Source organism: Macrobrachium rosenbergii, chromosome 36 (assembly GCF_040412425.1).
Source record: "Macrobrachium rosenbergii isolate ZJJX-2024 chromosome 36, ASM4041242v1, whole genome shotgun sequence".
NCBI classification, from domain to species: domain Eukaryota; kingdom Metazoa; phylum Arthropoda; class Malacostraca; order Decapoda; family Palaemonidae; genus Macrobrachium; species Macrobrachium rosenbergii.
In genome coordinates this window covers 13,916,102-13,942,435 of record NC_089776.1, presented here as the reverse complement: position 1 = coordinate 13,942,435, position 26,334 = coordinate 13,916,102, and the positions used below count along the sequence as shown (strand labels likewise).

The 26,334-nt window shown below is 35.5% G+C and overlaps 2 protein-coding genes across 3 annotated transcripts in view; one reads left to right on the top strand and one right to left on the bottom strand.

Annotated features, from left to right (window-relative positions):
• Snup (snurportin-1) overlaps window positions 1-15,924 on the top strand; it is a 38,948-nt gene extending 23,024 nt beyond the window's left edge. For both annotated transcript variants that reach the window (XM_067134617.1, XM_067134618.1), the window contains 7 exons: window positions 791-881; window positions 3,135-3,278; window positions 4,466-4,654; window positions 7,559-7,644; window positions 9,694-9,881; window positions 10,349-10,455; window positions 10,869-15,924. In XM_067134617.1, coding sequence (XP_066990718.1) covers window positions 791-881; window positions 3,135-3,278; window positions 4,466-4,654; window positions 7,559-7,644; window positions 9,694-9,881; window positions 10,349-10,455; window positions 10,869-10,958 — 895 coding nt within the window. In that variant the 3' untranslated portion in view covers window positions 10,959-15,924. The remainder of the gene's footprint in view (window positions 1-790; window positions 882-3,134; window positions 3,279-4,465; window positions 4,655-7,558; window positions 7,645-9,693; window positions 9,882-10,348; window positions 10,456-10,868) is intronic.
• A 479-nt stretch (window positions 15,925-16,403) lies between these two features.
• LOC136856643 (uncharacterized) lies at window positions 16,404-26,268 on the bottom strand. The gene is made up of 2 exons (XM_067134619.1): window positions 24,686-26,268; window positions 16,404-20,406 (listed from the first exon to the last, which is right to left on the bottom strand). Exon 1 carries the CDS (start codon window positions 25,551-25,553, stop codon window positions 24,690-24,692), a length of 864 nt encoding a protein of 287 aa, XP_066990720.1. The 5' UTR covers window positions 25,554-26,268; the 3' UTR covers window positions 16,404-20,406; window positions 24,686-24,689.
• Window positions 26,269-26,334: the final 66 nt, after the last annotated feature.

Here is a 26,334-nt window from a genome sequence, read left to right as displayed (position 1 = left end):
GGAGATGGTCGAAATAGTGTGGATGACAGTAGTGTCACCTGACCACGGAGTTAGATGAATCGTAAATGAGTAGATCTGTCATGAAAGTCCCCTTGCATCTCTTACCACTCATGAGGTTATCCCAAAGTATTTGTTTTCAAGTGAGGGGTGATAGTTGAGGCAAGACACTGCTGAAGAGGCTGGATAGGTAAGCAAGAAGAGATTGAAGTAAACTTGACAAAAAAACAAAAGATAGAAAACAGTCAAAGATTTTAACAGTCATTGCACTGTGCAGAGCACGCTTAAAGGCAATACCCCTTCTATTGTAAGTTTTTTGAGGTAGGATAACAAGAATGTTGTAATGTTTGCACATTAAGATCATCCCAAAGGCCCCTGAGATGGATGGACTTGTTTAGATGCAACATTTCCAGATATTCATTTCCATAGGTACTTTTTACAAGCATTGGGATCGAGCTGTAGATTTATCACTAGCAGTCTTGTTTAGCTATTGTCATAGATATGGACTGGACAATATATTGCACGAAAGTAGAGATTGTGGAAAATATGTGAGAAGTACTTTTACTCCAAGTAACACTTAGCAGCTGATATGTTACCTCGTGTGTAAACAGCAATTTGTCACAAATGCTATAGATGTGTTGTATATGTGTGTACAAAAACTTGAAATATATGTATTCTTCCAAGTTATATATCAGTTCTAGTTAATTAACTCCTAAAGAGAAGATATCTTACCTAGAAGATATCTTATCTGCTGTAGCTAAATATACTAATATACTGTAGCCTTATTTTCCAGGGCCCGATATGATTTATTGTCTCACCTTCGAAGTATCGAAGAGACTGATGTATCTCAAGGCGAGTCTTCAGATGATATGGAATATGACCAGGTTAGTCAGCAGTGGAGATGATGATATTATGGTTCTCTATAAATATAATTGAGCCATTTGCCAGCATACTGTATTTGTATCACTGGTAACTTTTACTATTATAATAAAAGTGTGAGTAATTGTATATAGAAGTATGTATTACAAATTTTGGTCCTTTTCAGATGTAGGAAGGAAAACTTTAATCAGTCCAGACACAAGAAAGAATTACTATTTTACGTATAGGCAACCAGAACAGTGAAGGTTATCTTTACAACTTAGGTGTCAACAAAATATTCCCTAATCATTATAGCTCATGACACATATGCAAAGTTCGGCACAAAAAAGTTGAAAAATAAAGATATACCGTAGTTCTCCTGTTTATGAAGATTGTTACTAGCTTTTTTAACCTCCCTCGTCTCATTAACTGTTTCGCTTATGACTTATAAACAATTACATCTGTGGGAAGTGGCAGTGGCTTGAGCTATAAGCGTAAAAATGTTTATACCTTTCTTTGTTCAAAGACAAGTAGCTATGACAGTTTTCAAGGTAGACCGATCAATTTTGTTTCATTTTGCAGCTAAATGATTATTCTATATAGTTTCATAAAAAAATCCCCCCAAAATAACTTTTATGTAGATTGAATAATGAGTAGAAATTACGAGATACAAGAAAATTTTGAACTTTTACCCCAAAAATAATTTCCCAAAAAATAAATATTTGAATAGAGTCTTCGTTGTTTATCCGTAGCACACCCAGTTATTGCAATGCAAAAAGTAGAAGATATGAAAAAATAAATGACGAAGTAGTGTCATGTTTTCCGTAAGAAAAATGCCAGTCACCCAAGCGATAAGCTCAAAAAATTTTTATAGTTCAGTACTCATTTGCCAAAGATGCCTAACTCCAACAGTTTTCAAAGTAGACTGCTTAATTTTATTTCATTTTTCAGCTGAACGATTGTTCTATACAATGGCATAAAAAGTCTTCCAAAAACAACTATATGTAGGTGAAGTAATGAGTAGAAATTACTAGATATGCAAAAATTTTTCACTTTCCCCCAAAAATAGTTTGGCCAAAAAGATATTGGTGATAAAGTAATCGTTGTAAATCCATAGTGTATCCAGATAAATTACCTAGTTATTGAAATGAAAAAGTTGTAAGTATAGCAAGGAAAATATGAACAAATTAATGACAAAGTAGCATCATGTTTTCCGTAAGAAAAGTGCCAGTAACCCATGCAATATGCGCAGACAACTTCTTATACCTTTTTGTCCAGACTCTTAGCTCCAACAATTTTCAGGGTAGACTGCTCAATTTGTTACAATTTGTAGCTGAATGATTGCTCTATACAGTAGTTTAAAAGTCCCCAAAATAACTTTATGTTGGTGGAATAATAAGTAGAAATTACGAGATAAGAGAAAACTGCACTTTCCCCAAAAGAAAAATATCTTCCATAAAAACTATTTGCAATAAAGATAAATTACCCAGATAAATTATGTAGATTTCGCAATTGCAAAGTTGTAATTATTCCAAGGAAAATATGAAAAAATGAATGACAAAGTAACGTCAAGTTGTCCATAAAATAAGTGGCAATTCTCTCTCTCTCTCTCTCTCTCTCAGAAAAAAAATAATGTAATTATAGAGTAAAAAGCTATATTAAAAAAAATGTCTGGTATGTATGTATAAAAAATATTTCTCTCTCTCTCTCTCTCTCTCTCTCTCTCTCTCTCTCTCTCTCTCTCTCTCTCTCTCTCTCTCTCTCTCTCTCTCTCTCTCGCAGAAAAAAGGTAAATGTAATTATTGAATAAAAATCTTAAACTGTACAAAACAAATAAATATACATGTTACATATGTATACAAAATATCAGGAACACTGGCTGAAAATGATCCTCATCTTGTCTGCCTGTTTGTGCAATCTTTTTTTTTTTTTTTGACGTTTTTATACATCATCAGTAAGTGAAGGACTTAAATTTGGATGACATTTATATCAGTCATTTGTAAGCAAAAGTGTTAACAAACATCCCTCTTGTGAGGTACAACAAATAGTGTGTTGTTTATGGCATATTTAAATGTGACATGGTTCTATGAAGTGACCTTTTAGCCCTCAGCTATGTTGCTTTATCTTGTACTTCTCATCAGTTCCCTTATGTCTTTTCCTCACGTCCTACTTCAGTTTTAACTTCCTTATTTAACAAACTTGTTTGGCTAAGCCTGTGTGTAATTCCTACAAAATGTAAACAAACAAACTACAGTATTGGCTTCCGCATATCTCAACAGGTTCAAGAGTGCTACAGACGTCCTAAGAAGTATAAAGATTTTCTGATGTTAAGTGAATGGCTTGTTGATGTACCAAACAACTTTGCAACTTACCTCACAGTTCCTTGTCCTGTAGGAAAAAGGTCTTTGGTAGTGTCAGCCCGGGTAAGTTTTGGTGCGTTTGACTTCTTGCGCAAGTATTTTAATTGTATAGACAGTATATTTATACAGTATCATAATTTTCAGCCTTTGAATAATAGGTAGGAATTAACTGAAGTTTTGATTGTTTATTAAAATCAGGTTACATCTTGGGTAAAAATATTACCAGCAATTTTTTTATTGGATCCTGAAATTAAAGTTCCTCTCTTGTAACTATACTATTATTATTACAAAGACACCTCACCTTATGGACCTCAGCTTAGCAGACTTCTGTACATATCATTTACTTACCATATTATGATTATTTTTCCCTGTGCTACATTTGTAGATATATGTCTTATATTGAATGGTAAATGTAGAGTACAGGTTAGTTAAGGGTAGGAACTATGTAGAATTGCCATTAACTGCAAGGTATCTGGACGCTGAAATTTAGGATCTGTTACTTACCAGAAAGGCCAGACCCCCAAACCATGTGTTAAGTTGAAGTATTCCACTGTACAAGGCAAAGAATTTGGTTGTGTTAACTAGCTCTGTTAGGTTGATTATTTCACCATACTTCTGTTACCTTTAGCTTTCAAAAATCCCAGCTGGCAGTTCAGAAAGCAATTGCAGTTGAGTAAGTAAGCATTACTGTAGCTGTGATATGAGTTTCTGTGAAAATACCAAGTAAAATAAGATTCTAGAAAGTACAGGATGGAAACAGGTTAAGCATTTGCTCTGCTAGGAATTTAAGTTAAAAATGATTTTGATTTATGCTGTGTCCTGCCTTGGGACATTGAGCCATCTGCTCTGTCTTGTCTGTAATCACAAACACTGCAATCTACCCTAAAACAGTTCTCCTTGTATTTTATAATTTAATTACATTTTATCTATTTATTTGTTATTTTGTTGATTTATTTTTTTCTAATAACGGTTCCCTTCTTTCTGTATTTCCTATTATCTTTTGTTGCTTCTTTCAAATGAACACCATATTCTTTGGAAGCTCGAATTTCAAGGCAGTGGCCCTTGTGGGCTTGTGCCATATGAATAAGGTTCTTCTTATGAATAATCATAACAAAGTTATGGCCTTTTTAAAACAGTAAAATTCAAACCAGTCTCCTGATGTCATTCAAAATTGAAACCTTAGTTTTCTCATTCCTTTCCACTTGGAATTTGAAAAAGTATGTACAGTAATTGTGACAATGTTTCAATAGGGCAGGACACGAAGTTACACAAAATCTGGATACCAGGTGAACCAGTTTCCGTCCCTGCTCCCTGGAGGCAGTCGTCGAAATAACAACATGGGATATGCTCTCCTGGACTGCATATGGTCCGAAATCAACAAGACCTTTTATGTGATTGATGTAATGTGCTGGCTCAATCAGCCTGTGATAGAATGTGATGTAAGTATGCAAAAGCTGACCATAGGTATATTTTGCTATTGCTCAGTACCCTCTGGAGGAAAGTTTGAAATCTCTCTCTCTCTCTCTCTCAATTCAGGATAACAGTTCTTCCAGTAAAAAGTCCAAGGTTATTTCCGTATCTAATGAAATAGAGAAAAATTATAGAGGTAACTTTCTATAAGGTATATTCATGTGATAAACATTTGTCAGAAGTTTTTTTCATCACAACCCCACCAATCACATATAGCCAAATAGTCATATGATAAATGTTCTGAGGTTTGTAGTGTTTAGTCTGTCAGACAGAATAAGTGGTTTTATTACACGCATGCCATCTGGTTTCTCAAGTACGGCCTCTTGTTTTTTGTAAGTTGTATTTTAGTAGGGAACTCTCACTATCACTATAGATCCCTGATTCACTTTTCCATGTTGGAAGCAACCAGATTTATTGAATCGCAGCAACAGTGTGTAGTAAATGTGCTGTGCTTTTGAACATCTCAATTCTAGGGGTCTTTTATTCCTCACACTGTTGGACTGTAGAATAGTCTCCCTGAGGATGTGCAACTGGAACCTCAAAAGTCTAAGTGAAGTTCACTTTGTATTTTACTAATTTATTTTTTATTTGTTTATTTATTAATTTATCTTTTTCCTTCTCTAATAACTGATCTCTTCTTTCTATATTTCCTATTACCTTCTGTTACTTCTTCCAAATGAACATATTCTTTGAAGCTTGAATTTCAAGTCAGTGGCCCCTGTTGACTTGTTCCATATGAGTAGGAATTTATCATATGAATAATGATAATAATAATTTATATGAACTTGCAGCAGGGTCATCAGTTGTGTTTGCTGTTGCCATGTGATTTCTTCCCATGAGGATCACTGTTCTCGCAGTTATTATTGATTATTTTACATTTTCATAATCGTGTTTTATTGTTTTTTCACTTTAATATTTTGTAAGTGATAAAAGTCAATTACTTATTTAGCAGGTTATGAGCAGCCTCTAGTGCTGTCCTCTTGGATCACTGGTTTTGTAAAGTGGTGCTATTTGCAAATAATTAACTTTTTAATCATCTTGAGATTTTAGGTCTTTTGTAATGTGTGCTTTTTCCAGTCTGTACCCTTAGTGTTTTGTGCCTAATTTTCCACTTTCATAATTAGGTACTGTACCCTTAAGCGAAGGTATTAGAGTTATATTACTGATGTCAACTAGTTGGCCCTCTGTACAATTTTGGTACATGTATTCACTGTTCATTTCTTGAGCTTTGCTTGCTATTGTCAGCAATCTGCTTTATTATCATCAGGTAAGCAGTTTTGTATTATTTTTGCCTTGTAATTTTTCTTATGTTGAATAATGTACCCATCACATATGGAGGTACCTGCAGTTGCTTTGTAATTTTACACATTCTGTTTTGCATGACTCATAGATATATTAATTCTGTTGCTAATCACTTTTTCTTGTGTAATTGTGATTTTATTTTGCTACTATTTGTGTGTTTTGTTTACTAGTGGATTTTTATGATTTTAATATATTCACCTTGTCTTTTACTGTGCCTCAATGCATTGTACAGGCAGCCCCCAGTTATTAGTGCTTCAGTTTTACGGGGCATGGCTAATGGTGTTGTTAACCCGATTTTTGCCGAAGGCAAGCAATGTTTAGCGCCGGCAAGCAGTTTGTCAGCATGGGCAAGCAGTTCATCGGCATCAGGAAGCGGTTTATCGGCATCAGAAAGCAGTTTATTGGCGCTAGTAAGCGGTTAACGGCGCTGCTATGCAGTTTATTGGCACTCATTACATTGTAAATGCCATTTATTACCATAATTATCGTGATTTTTGGTTATCACGGATTTTTGGATATTGGCGATTTTCGGATATCAGTGCTCACCCAGGATTGGAACCCCCACTGTTAACTAGGGACTGCCTTTACTGTACTGAGCAAGGCTCCTCTGAAAAAAACAACTACTGAATTTTGATGAATAGATAAAATTTTTAGGATATCTGTATTGCCAGAATACCTTAATAGAGAGTATTCCTTGTGCCTAGTGTGTGCCCTCAGACTTCAATGCTTTTATGTCTTTCAGCTTATCCATTGTTCATCTGATTCCTTAGTTATGGATGGGGACCTGCCTTTATCTAGGTTAATGTCCTTAAGGTATGAGTAATCTACTACATTTCTTCCTTTTATACTTACAGTATAAGTTATCAGGCAAACAGGTTCATGGGCGATGTGTTGAGTTACCAAATTACCCTTTGCACCTGGTTGTGATGGACTTAATTAGATATCTAAGATTTCAAGCCAGAACCTTTGGTGACAGTTGGAAAGATAGTTCTTTGGTACATCATTCATCAGTGTTCCAACACAAACCAAAGTCTGGAGTATTATGCTGGATATTTGGTATTATGTTGAGGCTCATACCTTCGTGTTGCCATGCACCTATGGTCAGGTCAGCAGACAAGGCACTTTATTTTCTTTCTTTGTATCTTCAGCTGAAAACCTTTATGGACAAAGTCAACAGACTATAATTGAGTATGAGGGATTAGAAAATAAAAGATACACCTGAAATTCAGAAGACATCAACAGACAGCAGGAATGAATTTGCTCCTCGCTTAAATATTTGAAGATCAGAGGATTCTGCAGCTGCACCAGGCAAACTATTCCACATTTCAGTTGTAGCCAAGATAAAACTCCTGGTTTGTCCATTTACTGGTTCTAGTGTAGCTTGGCAGGCTGAGGACAAATTGCCACACTCTTATTGATTTTAATAGTTATATTCCTTCTAGTTTGTGTCAGTGGCAAAATGTATAATTTAAAGCATTGCTTTGTATTTATGAAACTCAAAAATTGGATTGAAATGCAAATTTCTACTTTGTACAAATATGTGCGGTATTAGTAAGGTGTTCATTTTGCAGACCTTCTTTAGATTTGAATGGTTGAAGTCAAGATTAGAAGAAGAAGCAGTAGGTATAGGTGAAATATCCAAGTATAATCCAATGAGGTAAGCAATTTTAAAAGATTTTTGATTATGTGGAATGACTGGATGTCTTATTTAGGACAGTATAAGAGGAGGCTGACTTTAAAGTATTCAACTCAACCCAGAAAGGTGCAGGTATCAATAATGTTTTACACATCTAAAGGTCATTGTTACACCAGTATATCTTCTACAACAACTCTGTTAATAAAATTCTTGCAGATGAAAAGTTTATAGTTTCTAGTGATCAGATGTTGAAATGATCAACACTGTGCTTTATTTAATCTACTTTATCTAAACTCTTCAAAAGGAAAAGTTGTATAACAAATTACTCTGACTCTGGAGGTCTTTCTGTCACACATTTTGTAGATCCTCTTCAAGTTTCCTAAGAGAGATAACAGATGACATCCCTTTCATTATTGTTAACATTTTTGTCTGGTTTCCCCATTAGTCTGCCTTGTGCATTTTCTCACAACACTTCAGTCTAGTTCAGTCTTCATTTATTTCCTTTCTCCCTGATCTTCAGTACCTTTCAATTACTGTTCTTCCTTCTATGTACTTTCATGTCTACTTTTCTACTAACAACTTTCATTTTTTGATCACATGCCCAGACCATCTCTGCCTTTGAGACAGTAGTCTGTTACCCAGCATCTGGCCTCCACACCTCTTTGCAATATCCAGGTACTTGATGATCTTGAGGATCCCAGTGCTTGGGCTGTGTCCGTAAATTTCATATATTGTCGAACCACCTTGGCATCATGCTCAACTGTACTGTGGATTGTCCCAACTCCAACTATAAATCTCAGCATTTTGTAGTCACGTCTCTTCTGAGTGACTGTTTTTGTCATGTTGAGAATAACACTCCCTATACTGTGTATGCATTAGATTTCTGGTGTGTTGATTAAGGATTCTCATGTTTACCAGTAGTCCAGCAATATCTTCCACTTCATTTTTGCTGTTGCTCCTCTTCTTAATTTTATCTCAGTACCAGCTTATTAATCCACTTTGTTGCCAAAGTAAAATATAGATGACGTGTGATAAAATAGATTATTTAGTTAAAGGAGATGACTGGAATATATTTGACCCAAATGACTATTTCTAGTCCTCATATCAGAGCAGTAATATTGTTATAGTACAGACACTCTTTCTCTCTTACACCGAGGTAAAAAATCAGTTTTAGTTTTCTCTTGTTTGCAAAGGCCTTTGAGGATTGTGCCAAATTAACTGTACCACACTGGTAAATTGATCGGATGTGCTCATGTTTGTTGAATTACGTAAGGAAAAAGTAACCTTATAAATTTGAGGTAGTAAAGAAAGTTTTTAAATATTTCTGTTTCTTTACCATTCAATTCTTGTATTATATCTTATGGTAATGTAATTGAACCTCTGAGGTTTACTTTAAGCTTGTCCTAGAGAGATACATGTACAGTACTTCAAGCTGCTATGGTTATTTCTAATAAAATTTGATATGTTTAGATGCGAGTTCTTTTCTTCATCCTATTTATTGAAGTTTTATGTTGGTCCTTTGCTTTCCTGTACAGAATATTTTTCTCAAACGTATAATTGCAAAGCTTTATCTTTTGTGTCCTGTACTGTAGTATGATTAATTCAAAGACGCACACTTGATCTGCACTCATACCTTTACCTCTTCAGTCAGTCTGCATTCTCTCTATGGCAAGGTAGCTTATTGTCTTTCTTGTAGAGGTTACTCTTTCATCAGGCTCATGGAGAGAGTTCTATTAGGTGGCTTTAGAAACTCATGAGCCCCCTACTCTCAAGTATACCTGTTGAGAATAGATAATCCCTGGATTGCACACTTTAGTGACTATTTCTTTCTCTTGACAAGCTGTGGATTTCTGTTCTTGCTTCTGCTTTTCTTAATGCTCTCATCCTCCAGAAGCCCAGTCTGTCACATCTCTTATGGTTAGGAAACACCTTTTCTTCAGGCCCAAGGTAGGCAAGGGCAGTTGCATACCCATCTCAAATGTCTGCATTACAAAACCATTCCATCAAGTTTTCTTCGAGTCTGACATTATTTTTACTTAATGTCGTTTTATACTTTTTTCTTCTTTATAGATTTGAAAGACTTCCCTATTATGAGTCATCGCCTGAAAGTTTGTCAAAGTTATTTGGTGAAGGAGGTCAGTTGCCTTTCCCCGTGGAGTTAGATGGAATTTTGTTTTACAATCGTGACACTCACTACACACATGGACCAACTCCGTTAGTTGGATGGCTGAAAGCATATATGCTCCCTGAAATTTTAGGTAAGTATTTGTCATGATTTAAAATAATGGAGTATGATGCATTTTATTTATAAATTAGTGCAAGATCTCCCTAAGTTGATCAGACCTTACATCTCCTTGTTACTTAGCAGAATCAGGTAGCTGGGTCATTCAATGTTGTCAGATTTTACTAAAAAATATTACTTAAGTAAAATTTAACTTGCAAAGACTGTATTCCTGTCTTATTAAAATAAAAAAACATAAGTTCTGAAACATTTGTAGCAAATATAAACTCCTGCAGTAACTAAACAAAATGTTAAAGTAACTGAATCATGAAGAACCTTTTAGTGAATAATTTAAGTAAATTTCACCAGCAGGTTCTGTTTCTTTCTCTGTTGAGTTACATTTCATAAAACTGAAGTTTTCAATCATGTAGAGATTGATTTAATTTTGTGGTGTTGAAAATTCTTTCAGCAGAGATTGAATGCTTTGCCAATGGTTCGTTTCAGGAGTACCTGTGGCTGAGAAGTATGAAAAGGAGCGTCCAGCAAAGTACATTAGTTTGCCAAAGCATATCGAGTATGCGAAAGAGCTAAAGAAGGACAGGAAGGAAAAGGTATGTTGATTTTATATGATTGACGTGTCTTGCACACACACACTCGCTCTTCTTTGATATCAAGGTCCTTCCTCTCCATCCTTTCCATGCAACCAAACCACCCCAGATTACTCTTGGTATATCCTCACCCACTTTATCCTTTGTTACCACATCTACATATCTGCATTTCTCAACATTTCAGTTGTCTTATTTCGCACCTACTACGCTTTTGCACACATTCAGCTTTTGTGCTTTACATCCATCAAGGAGAGTTGACCCTTTAGACATTTCTACCATTGTTTTTATTGACGATCAAGTCCCTTCTTGATCTTTTGCAATCATTTGTATGTATGTTTTTATGTATTTATGTATGAAGGATCTTTCAGGTCATATTTATTATGAACAATTAGTAAATTTTTCTTATGTTGTAACAGATGGATGTGACTCCTGGTAAAGATAAGAGATTGAAAAGTACCCCAACATCGGAAAATGTCGAAGAGGAAATGGAATCTGTCACCAGTTAGAGGATTTAGATTAAATCTTAGTCATTGTAGCTCTGTTTGGTAATAAGTATACTTTGTTGTTGATATAAATTAGTAACACTGTATATAGTATAAACACTTGATGTGTATAAAGCAATTCATTTGTTACTCATTCCTGTTTTGCACATTTAATATAGTACATGTTAATTTACACATTTTACTGCTAATGTCAACTGTGGTTTTATACGTTACACATTTTACTGCTAATGTAAACTATGGTTTTATATGTCATACTTACTCCCTGTTGCATCTGTAGGCTAATACCTATTAGATTCTGCTAGATAACCTAATGGAGTATTAGTAACCTTGGGTGTACGTCATAATGTGAAGTGAGTACTTGAAGGTACTTACTTCTGTGAAATCTCTGGGTTTTGATCAGTAGCGTTGCATGGTTAACATCTAGTTTTGGTTGGTAATATGGTACTGTAGCTCTTTAACTTATGTAAGCCTCATGTTCCCTTATTTGGATTAGTCTCATATGTAAATTTCTTCCTTTGTGTTCCCACGCTTAGACCTTGTCATAGTCACAAGGTTGTTCCCTTTTTCTCCAAAAGTTCAAGTTCATTTTTTCTCCAAAAGTTCAATTTTTGCTTACCTTATTTAGAACCCATTATCCTCAGTAAATAGCAAAGTTTTTGGAATAATATAAACAACAGTAACAAATGAAAACAGATCAAACCTATCTGTGAGTTGCGGTGATGTCCTCTTTCCAACTGTTCACTCATATTTGACCCACGGGTATTTGATAAAAACCCACATGACCCAGTCATAGAGTATGGAACAACAGTTGTAAATGTTTTAAGTGATTGCCCACTTTACATCTACAACGAATATTAATGATTGGGAATATATTGTGTCAGAATCTTCAACACTTATTTATACTCCATTGTTTGATTTTTCAGATTTTTGTAATTTGCTAAACAAGATGCTTACTAAAAAGAAACCGTATAGGGTAGCCACCTCCTGGGAGTTAAGAATGTTGACTTGTTGGTTTGGTTATAGTATGTGTTGATAATAATATTTTTTTTTTACCCCCCTTTCTCATTATACGTAATCTGTCATGAGATTACTGTATGGAAATCGGTCGTCATATAATTGTTCAACTTTTCCATCTTTCCTCTCTAGTGCAGTGAATTTTTTGGTCTGATAAAAGTAGTCTCATTCAGATGTGCAAGTTCTGTACACCCTAATTTGAAAGAGGTGTGGCCACAAAATGCTAAGATTGGCTGGAATGTTTTGGGAAACATCTAGAGGTTCAAGGGCCTTCAGTACTTTTACCTTGTATATATTACTATGATTTGCTATTCATGTAATCATATCAACTGCAAATTAATGGAATTGTGTCATGGGATGCAAACCATATTTCTTAGTTTACCTGAATAAGATGCCATTGGATTAACAATTGATTTATACAGAAACAGACACACTACCTTTACAAACACATTTGTGTGGTTAGTTATATAGTTGTGAGATGACAAAACAGTAAGAAATTATATTCTAATGGGTGTTAACATTAGATGGGAACAAAGGACTGATGAGACTACTGTATTGTAGAACTGGTATAGTATACTGTGAAAATGTTCACCCAGTTTTGTTTAATGAAGAGTTTTGGCTCTAATATTTTCTTAAGGAAGGTTAATGTTTAAAACTGAGTTGTGAATTGCCGGAAAACTGACACTTATTGATTTTGTTACACTGAAATTGCAGATTGAATATCTGATGGTATTTGATAAAATTTAAAAATTGTTTGCAATCTTAACTTTGTGCCCAAAGGTACTATATGTATGGAAAAGATTGTTTTGCAATGCACATTGGTATATCAAAAAAATTCTGGGATGTTTCCATTGTGTAAAACACATTATATTAGCTTCTTTTGATTAGGCTGTCCAGTCATATGCAGAGCAAAGGTACCAGTAAAATTAATACAGTAATGTTGTTTATGTTTATGATAATATCAGTGAGAACTTTGGCTGGAATAATATGTGTGTGATATGATGTTACTGAGGTTGGTATTGGTACAAGTTTAAGTATAATAGTGCTGGCGTATAACTTTTGTAGCTGTTAAAAATGTCAAGGGTTACTATCCAGAAATAATGCTAAAGAAATAAGAAAAGTGTTGTTCATTATTAGTATAACTAAGTGGTAATGTATAATCAGTACTTTATTCCCAGTTTATTGATAGGCAGATATGGCCTAGAATTTTACTAAAGTGTAGTGTCATTTGTTGTTATTTATAACTGGAAGGCAAGGTTGAAATTGCAGTATACTTCAAGAGACTCTAGTGAGCATAAAGTAACACCCTTTTCTTGAGTATAAATTGTGATGTACACATTGTTAAAAATACATTGAAGAGCCTTTTTACGCTTTACAAGGACTACTGTACTATCGTCTTAGTATTTGAAAGATGTTTCCCCAGCCACCGTTGGTGTTGAAATAATTTACCTCCTCCACGACCCCACAGTGCTTTACATTATTGCTTTTGTATAAAAGGTTCCTGTCCTTAAAATTTATTCTGCGGTTAAAATATTGTGTGGTTAGTGCATTATTTTTATTATCAACATAATGGCTCTTTTGTACTTCCCGATGCATCTTTTTAAGATATCTTTTGGTCTCCCCCACACAAGCCAAATTGTAATTGTTACAATCAATAACGCAAGGCCTGGCTTCATCCGTTTTCCCAACTTATGCTCTTACAAAGGGATTTACTGATAGTACAGTGTTGGCAGAATGGCAAACAAATTTGTTGTTTATCCCCAAGAGGTCTGATGATTTCCAATATACTGTGATAGGGTCATTTTAATTATCTCTCTGGCAGCACAACTGCAACAAACCAGATTTGCAAAGTTTTCAGACCAGGAAACCTGATACAAATAGTCTGTATAGAAATTTAAATTTAGTTACATGCCTTCTGATGTAAGGACAGTACTCCTTTTAAAGCTTAAAGGTTTTTAGTGTACATTTAACAAAATATCAAGATTTATGCTCGGGAAAAGGGTCATTTCTATCTCGTCTTTATAGAATTTGGCTGTTCTTCATAGTCTTCACCAGGAAATAATCTTTTAATCATTTAGAAAGTGCTGCTGGAGTTTGTAAATTAGATGTGGATCATATCAACTGAAGAATATTACATAGTTTTGATATATTTACACATTCATTACACTGTTCATCAGGTGTTCAGTAGGACATTCATCACACTGTTCATCAGGTGTTCAGTAGGAAGTTAATCTTGAAAATATTTTGGGCATGTTTTTCATTTTCTTACAAGTTTTATGTTATGTAGCATAAGGATACAAGTTTTCTGGTATGTAGCATAAGGACATTCTTTTTAGGAAACAGAAGCCTTTAACGTATAGATGGTAATTAGGTGAAAGGAAAAAGCATAATATTTATTCACCAAGTGGTACAGTAAGGACCCTGTAACCAAAATCCAGTGTTGTGATAATTCCTCTTTTTCTGTCATGGTTGGCTAGCCTTATGAGAACTTGAGTCTTTTAGTTCACTGGTCTAAATGAACTGTATTTAGTAATCAACATCTCTCATGGGATGTTGTGGTTGGAAATGTTTTAAAGTCTCACCTACTAAGTGACCCTTTTTTATACTGAGTGAGCCTCATTATTTCAGATATTTCTTTGAAGAGGCATATATTTTGCTGTTAGAAGACAGTACTTTTTGGCTAATTCTGTATACCAATTAAAGAAGTTTTAACTTTTATTGTTTTACCCTTATTGCTAAAATTTTTAACTGCAGACTTGGAGAAACAAATTTATAATGGGTCATATGTTTAGCTTGGCTTTAGTAGATTAGTTTTCTTTTATCTCAGTCTCTTTCCTCTCAGATATTTTTGGTTGTTTTGAAGGGAAAAAAAAAAAAAAAAAAAAAAAAAAATGTGCAAATCTTCATAAAATACAAATCCTTGAGTTACTGTATGCTCAAATGCTCGAAAATTTGAGCATGTACCCTTTTCCCTTTATTGACTGTGATTTTCATTTCCAGATAACAAAATCAAGCATCATATGATGATACTGTATTTTGAATGTCCTTCACATTGAATGTTCTTGTATTTTCTCTTTTTGAGAAAGAATTACTTGAGAGATATTCTTTTTTATTATGTAGGTCTAGTGTGATAGCTAAGCCACTATCTCAAAATAGGTATTCAGACTTTTGTAACTTACTTGAATCAGCTAAGTTAACATTTCATCTGAATGCATCTTGTATATATAGTGAAGTACAGTATTCACTTATGCCAGTAAGGATGGCTTTTGTGACTACAGTTTGTTAGTGTTCACCACAAAATCCCCATGTCTTAATATAAATATGAAAACATCAATAAAGAGAAGTAACTAGATGCTTAGATTTATTTTACTTGTTTTAAGGGACAGTACCTTCTCAAGGAGTTATTTAACTGTTCAGAATTGATGTGTAGATGCTATATTTGTTTACTGAAGAGGATTTGCTGACCAAGGACTTGAAAGTTTTAATTTTGAAAAGCACTGCTGAGCAATATAGATGCCAAAATACACAAAGCTTCTTTTTGGAATTTTAGAAAGCATTGGTGAACTTGTTTGTGGAATTGTAAAAGGCATTGAGAAGTGGTATTCCACAATTGACAAAAGACAAATTGTTTGCTAAATTTTGAAAAAGCATTGATGGTTAATAAAACAAAAATTCATTTTAGCCTGATCTGGGATTCTTAAAAGTACTGCTAAGCAACATATGTACTGCATACCCTTAGTGCAGATTTTTAATGATATTTTTTTTTAATTGTCATTGACATGGGTGTTATTCAAGTTTTTATTTAGGACACGTTGACCAACTGATCTCAAAATTTTGATTTTGCTTTCAGTTTTTTTACAACAGGATGAAAGGCACCAAGAATAAAACTTCAGAACCTGTTATAATGTACAAAAATGTAATGAGAGTGGTTTAATAAAGAGAAGTGTTACACATTGTGTTGTTTCACTCTTGTAGTTTTTATTATATAGTTCCCTCTTTTTTGCTGCTGTGCTCTTTTGTGTTATGCCACATGACATTCTTGGAATTTAGCAAATTACTGTAATCGTGTGACTAAAGGTATTTCTACAATTATTTTATTGTAAATTCTCAGATGCCATGGCATTTCCTTACATTTATGTAACTAATATTTTCATACAGTTAAGCTGATGATAAATATGAAAATGCACATTCACATTTCATGTTATCATGATTTTCTTAAACTCCTTAAAGGTATGGAAAACTTCAATTCATATTATTTGAAATCTTGCATGTTGTAAATCATAAATACTCTAAATACCTTTGTGTATATCTGACCAGAGCTTGTATCTTGAGTTAATGTTCTGAACAGCTTGATGGTCATGCAGTTTTCAAACCTAATATTTTGACTATTCTCTCATGCCTTGCAAGGCATACATACTCAGTTATAAAGAGCAGTGGCAGTCAGTAATTTTTAATGTTATTCCTTGAGTCAAATCAATTAACAAATTTCATTGAAGAACATGCTGTCACTATAGTTCAATCACATATATGTCTACTCACACTGCAGTTTACCATTACAAGAAAGATCCATGCCAAAGAAGCCCTATAACATGTACTGTACAGAACTTCAAATCCTGTATAACTAAAAAACACAGGCACTAATCAAAAGTCAAAGAATTACTAACTACTAAAGAAAATCAATTTCCACATCAAACTAAGGAACACTATAATGCCATGAAGAGACTTGCAATGTATATGCTATCCATACATGGGTACAGGGGGTACATATAATTAAATAACATACAGTAAAAGTAAATTACACTTCCTTGGGTACACACATATGAACACATTTCATCTCAGAACATTTTCCTTTAATTCAATCACTTACAGGTCTAATCATATGGCCCATTTTACCTTTACAGGAGATATAACTCTTAAATTATCATATCCACACCAATAGTTTATTTCAGAACTTACCATACAAGAGAACTAAACCAGAAATCAAAGATATACTTACATACAACTAATGAAGAAAATCACCACCTTATGACTAACAAGAGACTTAAGTTGATGCAATCCACCAAAGGCCTCAAAGTAGATGCCATTAATGTTGCGCATTATATATTAAAGAACTTAATGCATTACCCAATACTGACAAACAGCCTCATAATCATTGTAGTTAGGAACTTACTGATAGGAATAATACAAAATTTGGGGATGTCCTGGAACTGAAATAAGAATATATCACTAATCTTTCAACGTACATAATTATATAACTTCATGTTGAAAGCGCTGCTTCTCATCAAATAAATCTTACGTTTCTTTTTACTTTTATAGCTCTGTTTTTTTTTTTACAGCATTTTATCACTGGGAGTCTGCTAGACAACTTACTGGCCCTTTTTGGTAGTTTTTTTGTCATATGAATGTGTGAACAATATGGATTTCCAACCACTGACCCACATCATCCAATAAGGAGAAACCTACTGCTTTAACCTGAAGTGACGTTAATTAAAGTTCAGACTTTCCACAACACAGAAAATACAGTTTAGATATATAATCACTGTATTGCCAGGCAAGAAAGATGGGGTCTATATTACTGTAGTATAACTAGTAAAATAAACACATCAACAGCAAGAACTAAAACTTTAAACTTAGTATGAATACTAGCATTCCAAGTGCTTGAATGGTATCTTGGGCATATTTCAAAACTTGCTCTCACTTAGATTAAATACCACCTCAACTTAGTGGACACATTGGGGGTCTGGCTTTCTGGTAATTAACAAAGTCTGTTTGCAATAATGACCCAATATTATAGCCTGTACTTGAATATTTTCTTGACATCTTACAGCTACCATCAATTCCACATGTTTCCTAACCTAAACTAACCTGCAATTTCCTATGAATATTCAGTTTAAGAGATTCATCTAAAAATGTATCATCTTAAATGCTAGCATAGCAAAAAAAACACTCATAACAATATATCTGAGAAGTAATGAAGTCTGATAAGCTGAGTTGTTACTAACATCTGCTCCAATATTCCTTGTGCAAAACTAAAAGGTGAACTTTTCACCTCTTTGTCTCCAACAACCAGCCAGAAATAAAAAATTCATCCTTATCCTTAAAGATACTGTATCAATTCAAACAATCAAGTTTTTTACTAAATTTTTTATAACTAAAATCTGATGGAATATGGGTTTAATAGTAATTATCTGGGAAGTTGTCAATATGGACTCTCATCCCATTTTGTAGAAATCTTATTTAGAAATGCTGAATGTTGTAGTAACACGTCAACTTTATAGATTTCTGTACTTATCAGCTACATTATCATCATTAATTTTTGCTTGGATACAATCTCAGATGTCACATTTTTAAATAAATCTATTAAATTGACTGTTAACACTTAATGGAAGGGCTAACTTATATGAGTATTAATATTATGTGCCTTACAATTGGGATGAATTTAGTGGGAAAGATGTTCATATCACTTCAATGGTCAATAATTGATTTATGGCAACTTTAGTAACCCAGCACAGGAAGAGGGGACTCAGTATGCCTTGAGATTTCATGGGGAGATGCACTGCCTCTCTGTAGCTCCAGGACATCTTTTTATTTATTTGTTCATAAATCTACCCAGAGATTGCTGTTGGTTTTCATTCTTATCTTTCATGATAGTATGTCAGCTGTGATTGTAATTCTGCAAAGAAATATTAGAAAAAACATGTATACCTCACAAAAAGTTACTGCATCTCCCCATCTCAGTAAATCTCGTAAATATTTTACTACAAATATACTCGGAATTTGTTACTGATTTTAGTTCTTGTCTGTTATGGTATTGTGTGAGCTGTAATTATAATTTTACAAAATAAAATAAATTATTATAAAAAAACATGTATAACACGGTAAAATTAGCATATTTTTACAAGTGTCTTGTAAAAGAGGCCCCATACAGGGTTGTAAATAGTCACTTTCAACTTCCTGTGGAAGGTAGGGAAAAATTTTTAAATTTTTTTTTCTAAAACCATGTGCATTAGCATATCTTCCTCTTTCCATTGATGTATTTAATATATTTAGCCCGTCACATAAGGGTTAAGTGTAAAGTATAGGTTAGCTGTAAGATACCCAGGAAATATTCACGCGCAACCTACAACATAGGATCTTTATTAATGTACTTGTTACTTAACTGAAAGCTAACCCCAAAAGTGTCAGTTAAGCTGAGGTTCTACTTTATCATGCCAGAAAAAATTTCAAATTGCAGAGGAAATTCATTTTGAACTACTGTATTTGATTCACTAGGTTTCATTTTAAAACTCCTCCTCATTAATATCCCTCCACTGTGAGTCAAACTCTTACTTGTTTCTGACTTAAAACAGGTAACTTATGCAGACAATTTTACCATCAAAAGAGAAAATAAATTATGAAGGAAAGGCTCATCACAAATTACAAAAATACATACAGGCAGTCCCCGGTTTACGACGGGGGTTCCGTTTTTACGCTGTGTCGTAAACCAAAAATCATCCTAAACCGAAAAATTGTCGAAAATCATAAAAAATCCTAAGAAAAACTTACTTTTTATGCTTTGGGTATATTGAAAATGATGTAAACTGCATTTTTATTGAGTTTTTCATCAAAAAAACCTACAAATTTTTATTATTCTACCATTTTGGAGCCATATTTCTTCCGTTGGATTGGCATACGATGCATCGTAACCCAGGAACATGCGTCATAAACTGGGAAATAATTTCTGATGAATATATTTGAAAAGCGTTGTAACCTTGGAACATTGTAAGCTGGACCCATTGTGAACCGGGGAATGCCTGTATAGATAATTACTTTGGATGTTTTAAAGGTCAAAGCCTTACCCATAAAATATATTAATTCATACAAAAATTTAAAAGCTAATGCTCTATGAAAAATCAATGGCCCCTATGACAAGGATACAAAATCAGATGACAGAGTATACATACAAGTAGAAAATAAGCAAGTAATAATTCAGTTTGACTGGAATAACTACAATCATTGCATTTCTTACTGGTCAAATAACTATTCTGGGTCTGGACTAACTGAACATGGACATTATTTCAGCGACATATTCAACAACTGGATATTCCATTTTCCAAAAGTTCGTCAAACATTAACATGAAACAAAAAGTTTGAACCTAAATTCTTACACGGACATTCGTCGTCTGTCTTTTAATCCTGGAACTTCCAAGGAAAAAGCAAAGTAACTTTATCCACGTGTTGGAATTTATGTAAAAGAAGGGTCCTCTTTGTTAAAGAACAGTACACTTGTTTCTTACCATTTTCAAAGCACTTTTGGTTGAATGATAAATATATACTGTACATCTTGTCACACTAGTATAAAAATAAAATTCAGGTGAACTGCCACAAATGCCCTGCAACATAACTGATGGTCAACTGACATGACTTCTCTTGGGCGATCGTCACTGATGTTGTTTATCTGAAATAAGAAAGATTGTAGAGAAACATAAGCTATCTATGCAAGCATTAAGGGAATATCAGTATGCAAGCCTTAATATTTATTTAGCAGCAATTGAAGATGTGGAATATGCAAGATGAATTTAAATAATTAACTGGTAATATCAATAAGCCAACCTGAATCATAACTATGTTCCTTGTATGCATTACTTGAGGTTCTTTGCACTGTCCCTTTGGCCTCTAACTGCAATCCCGTCATTCCTATTTCTGTACCTCGTTTCATATTCTCCTTCTTCCGTCTTACTTTCCACCCTCTCCTAACAATTTCCCTTTCAAAGCTTAATGACCTCACTGATCACACTGCTTGGAATTGGCCTAAATTATATTTTCCATTTCCAATAACTATACAGTATTTATACACCAACCAGAATTCTGCTTGTTAAGCCCTTCTTTTCAATGCACGGCAATGTTTATTTATGCATACTCTCAACAGAATTTTTGTAAATAATGTAAATACTGTTATTGTTGTTTATTGTCCTGCTGATTTTTACAATGTTATTGTTGTTATGAAGTCTATTTATTAGCTTTGATACTGATTTTATGTTGTTAATTTTAATTCTTTTGGGAGACATTGAGGTGAACCCTGGGCCTGTTACTCATTACAGTAAGAAAAATTGCAAAGTACTTTATTCAAATATTCAGGATTTGAGTTCAAGTCTTCTTGATCTCTAGAGTTGTGCTCGTAACTACGATTTGATGTTTTTATCTGAGACTCTTGTAAGTAGTGACAAGTAAAAGGTTGAGTTTTTAATCCCGGGGTTTGATGGCTTATTGTCATAACATCCCACATGAGCAAGGCATGGCCGTCTACACTAAGTCTGGATGACCTATTTATCGTCAGAAAAATTTGGAGTGTAGTTACCATGAAGTTCTTTGTTTTAAAATTTTCAGTAAATTCTACAATGTTTACCGCAATCCAAATATTGACGATTCTATACATAACTGCCTTTTGGAAAGGATTAGTATGGCTCAATCACAGGATTCAAAAGCTTCATTTGTTATTTGTGGAGACTGTAATGCAAAGCACAGCGAGTGGCTAAATTCAAATTCCACAGATCAACATGGCCGGTCCACTCCTGAGTTCTGTGTATCCTCCGATTTTGTTCAACTAATCAAGGAACCCACGCACAATTCTGGTAAAAGATTAGACCTGATATTCACAGATGTTCCAGCTATAGTCAAGTCCAAGGTCTGTGAATATATAGGCACTTCTGATCATTGTGCCATTGAGATGGACATATCTGTCAATCAGTAAATTCCTAATTCCACCAGTGGAAAATTGGTCTGGCTGAAATCCACAGCCAACTGGGATCGCATTCCTGAAGCTTGTCAGGCACTTAATATTGCAGATGCTATATTAGGTCATGATCCCAAGAAATAAAATGAAATGCTGATGGCTATTTTAATAAGGTACAGTATGTCCCTGTAAAGGTCTTAAAATTTAGGGCAAATAACCAGCCATGGTTTGGTGATATACATGTAGACGGGCCTATCATGACAAACAGGCCAAATTCAAAGCACAGGGACAAAAACGTTCAAGTGAAAATTACACCATTTTTGTTGAGTCTCCCCATGCTGCAAATAGAACTCACCATACAGCCGAGAGAGATTACAATAATTCCTTGAAGATTAAACTTGAAGGAATTACAGAGCCTCATCAGTGGTGGACCAAATTGGCATCATCTATCTTTGGGTCAGGCTTGTCTTCCATTCCACCACTACTAACAGATGATGGCAGATTGGTTACTACCCCTAGGGAAAAGGCTGAATTGCTACATTGAGCTTTTGAGTCCCAGGAGGCTTTACGAAGACACAGTGCAGCTTTCTTACTTCATTAACATACTAATTCAAATATACATATTATTTACAATTAAGTGAATTGAAGTATGAACCTTGTTTCTTCTCAACCCACAACTGGTGAGTCTCACAACCTCACACCTCTGCTTCAATATCTTCTATCTGCTTCTTTTCTGTTCTGCTTCTCTCTCTCTTCAAACTTGCTTTTTCAAGGCGGACCATAGCTTCTGTCCTGCCCTTGTTAGACGTCCTAATTTGTTGAGACTTATCTAACGACGTGTCTTTGGGTGTAACTAAATGAATTAATCCCTCTTATGAAGGAGGGGACTTATGACGTCACCGGAAGTCTTAGTTTCCGGCGAGAGTGGAACGGCAAGCGCACAGGTGAGACGGGTAAACATTCCTTAATGATTTCCATTGGTCAAACTTGCGCCCGTGTTTTGGCTACGCAATCATAACACGGGAAGTGTTGTTACTCCCTCTGCTTCGTTATTCTCTCTCTCTCTCTCTCTCTTCTATCTATCAATCTATCACTGGTTCTCTCTCATTTATTTTTCTATCTTTTATATTTACGTTATTCCTATCTAATATTCTCCCAGCTATCATTACAATTTAATATTTAAGAATCTTCAGGAGTGGCTTGTGATGATAAAAGGTTGATCAAGATTTGATATATGTAAAACAGCATTACTGTAAAGGCACCACTAATTCTCAAATATGGTATATAAAAATATTCAAAACTTGAACAGTATTACCATTAATGAATAAATATATATATTAAACCCACTACAGCACTGTATTCATGTATAAGAGGACTAGAATAGATAATGAAAACCTCATGTACAATGAAAACCTCATGTTATAAGGGAAACAGCACAAAGAAGTTTGTGCTACCAGTATTATTATTATTATTCACAATGTGTTGTGTTAATATGGAACAATCATACAGACCAAAGTTGACTTCTACAGGGAAATAAATACAACATCAACTTCTTTTTTCTTTCTTTAAATCTTCAGCTAAAAACCCTTATGGACGGAGTCAATGGACTATAAAGACAAGAGGGTTCCAAAGGGAATCCAGCCTGCAGGGAGAGACAAGTTGTAAGAAGAGTTGATAAATAATTAAACTAAGTTAAATCAGTAGTATATACATACATGAATAAATGAAAGTAAGATAACAGTAAAGAATGTTTTAAAGAAGTAGAAATTTAGCAGCCTCTTCCACAGAAGTAACATTCATCATAATGTTTAAAGATAAAAAAAAAAACCAGCATTGGGGCACTTGCAGCCATTCAGCACCTACAGTTATAAAAAGATGGAGTGGTTGGGCATCAAGATAGAGAAACCCAGAAAATAAACAAGCCTAGGTACAAGGTTCTCAAAGTGAAACTGGGAAAGGAAGTAGGAACAGATGCAAAAAGGCTACAAAGTGGGTGCAATTAGGTGCCAACAGGATGCTAAAAAATTGCCTTTCGCCAAGTGGCACGATTCAAGTTTGATACTGCAGAAGCAGCTGCACTTCTGCACTTTTTTTTTTCAGCCTAAATCCCATCAAAGCTCTCTTTCCTGCAACACTATTTAATGTGCTTCAGTAACATTGCTCACTACCGCCATGGCCTATTTCCTCTCAGTCACTGACTGAAAATCTGCCAAAACTGGCTATTGTGGTGTAATTTCAGCCAGCACAAAACACATGAAATGCAAAAGTTATATCTTATCATATTGGGGGACCACAGAGGGGAAACCATGGTCTTTGGGTGGGGGACATGGAGAACTGGAGACAGAATGGTGACCGCCCTATAGAAGGCCCGATAGTCCGGAAAGTCGAAGGTCCGGTCCGATAGTCGAAAGTCAGCAGGCACGCGATAGTCGAAGGTCCGATAGTCCGAAAGTCAGAAATGCATCAACCCCACCCTTATAATACGGCAAAATTGTAACCAGTAAACACCCATAAAAATACCAACATAACGCCTTAGGGGTGTTTACTGAATTTTTGCCACATGGAGGCGGGGATTAATCAGGCGGGGTGGGGGCGTCTCGGAATGGGCTTAGACCTACGACATCGGACCTTCGACTATGGAGACTAACAGACTGTAATCGACAGAATATCCACAACTTTCAAGATTTTTGACAATGCATGAACTTTATTGCGAACTTTAGAAAGTTGACCCGCCACTCGGCATTTGAAAGAACTTTCAACTGCAGAACTGGGAAGTACAGGGTAGAATGCAGAGTGAGGGGTCACGGCTTACTTGGGAGGGGGAGTTGTCCAGGTGGAGGTTAGGGCATGGTGTCCAAGGTTAGGTAAGGCAACAGTAAGTCTGGTTAGCTCACATTTCCTCTGGATTAGATTACATACAACAGAAATGCCTGCTACACTAGTCTTGACTCCTCACTCTACATTCACACCAAAGTTTACCTAAAATATACTATAAAGAACCTACATTGTTAGGTGGAGGTGTCGATGTCGTCGTCTTCCGCTGGGGAAACAGGAGGCGGATAAAGGGCAGCAACGGCACACATGAACACATGGAACCTCTGTGCCGGATCCGGGTATTTTTTGCGGAAGAAGTAGAATGCTAGGTTCTTGTCGGACACTCTATCTTTCCGTCCGTAGTTCAAGGGGTGATTTGACTTTTCATGACTATACCCCTCAACCTCTAAGTTGGAGTCACTGATTATCTTTGTTCCCGGCAATATCCACTCGCGTATCTGGACGACTAACGTCTCCTTCGTGCGATCGGGCACCGGGACCATGAAAGTTCTTTCGGATTGACGTTCCAAACCTCCTAGAACCCACACCCCTTCCAGGAGTCTCTCTTCGCCATTTTTCCGTTTTCCAAATCTGGCCTCACAAATTTCCACAACTTTGCCCACACCACCAACTTGGGTGCTGGTGCCCTTGACGTGGTGCAGAACCACCTCGTGGCACAACCTGTACCAATCGTTCACGGTGTGTGCGGAGACGCCGACAAAACTTGAGACCTCCTCCTGGGTCAGTCTGCCGACAGTGAACCACCAGCACAGGTGCAGGATTTTCTCGATGCTCAAGCAGGACCTCTCGAACCAGGTGCCCTTGAACGCTGAGACTTGGACTCGGCACCTCTCTGCTTTTCCCTTCGAGTCCCTTTTGACTTTGTCGCAGCGGAACTGGTTTCTGCTGCTTAATTTAAGAACACTTAAACACTTGGGGCATGTGTAGTTTATATTCAACACTTTATGGACTGACAAGAAATTGAGGGCGGACTCGCGGTCGGTGCAGATACTCGCGATCTCGAAAGTATTTATGTCGCAGCCGGTACACAGGTCCATCGTGTCTCTGGCGGCTTTCCGGGACAAGAGTCAAACGGAAGAATTCCAATCCAAGTCAGTTTAAAACAACCTGCACATACGCAGGCCCATTAGCCCCATGTAGGTCAGCAACCTAGGGCAGCAATTTCTACAGGTCAGACATTTAGGCTACAGGTTGGTTTGCAATTGTAAACAAATACTTGAATTCCACTCCACGTCAATGGTGCCTATCGGCGAATGCAGGTCAATCTGAAACGACCCGCGCACGCGCCGTAACCACGTGACGGTCGATGACCTAGGACAGCAATTTTGACAGGTCAGATATTCCTACTGATGCTTGATATTTGTTTAGGAATGTGTGTTTTGCATGTAACCAATATCAATGGACGAATTCCAAAAAGTCAAAGGTGATAAACAAATATCACAGGTCAATTTGACACGTCCGGCGCATGCGCAGTAGCCACATGAAGGTCGGTGTCCTGGAACGTCAGTTCTTAAAGCCTAGGTCACACGCCTAGGCTACTGGTATTTCGCACTTAACATATATTAATCTCCAATTTTACGGTTTTATTTTCAACGTAAAGATCACTGACAATTAAACAATCAAATACTGATTCAGAAATATGGCGAAATGTAACGTTAAACGAATGAAACGTTCAGAAGGGGAAGTCGTATTAATACGTTCTTGGTTCATTCCTCAAAATACCCACCAGACACCAGTAGTAGTAGTAATAGTAGTAAATGTGAGGGAGTTCCTATATAACGGCACTTTCTTTGTCGATTGTCCTGATTTCAGTTTAAT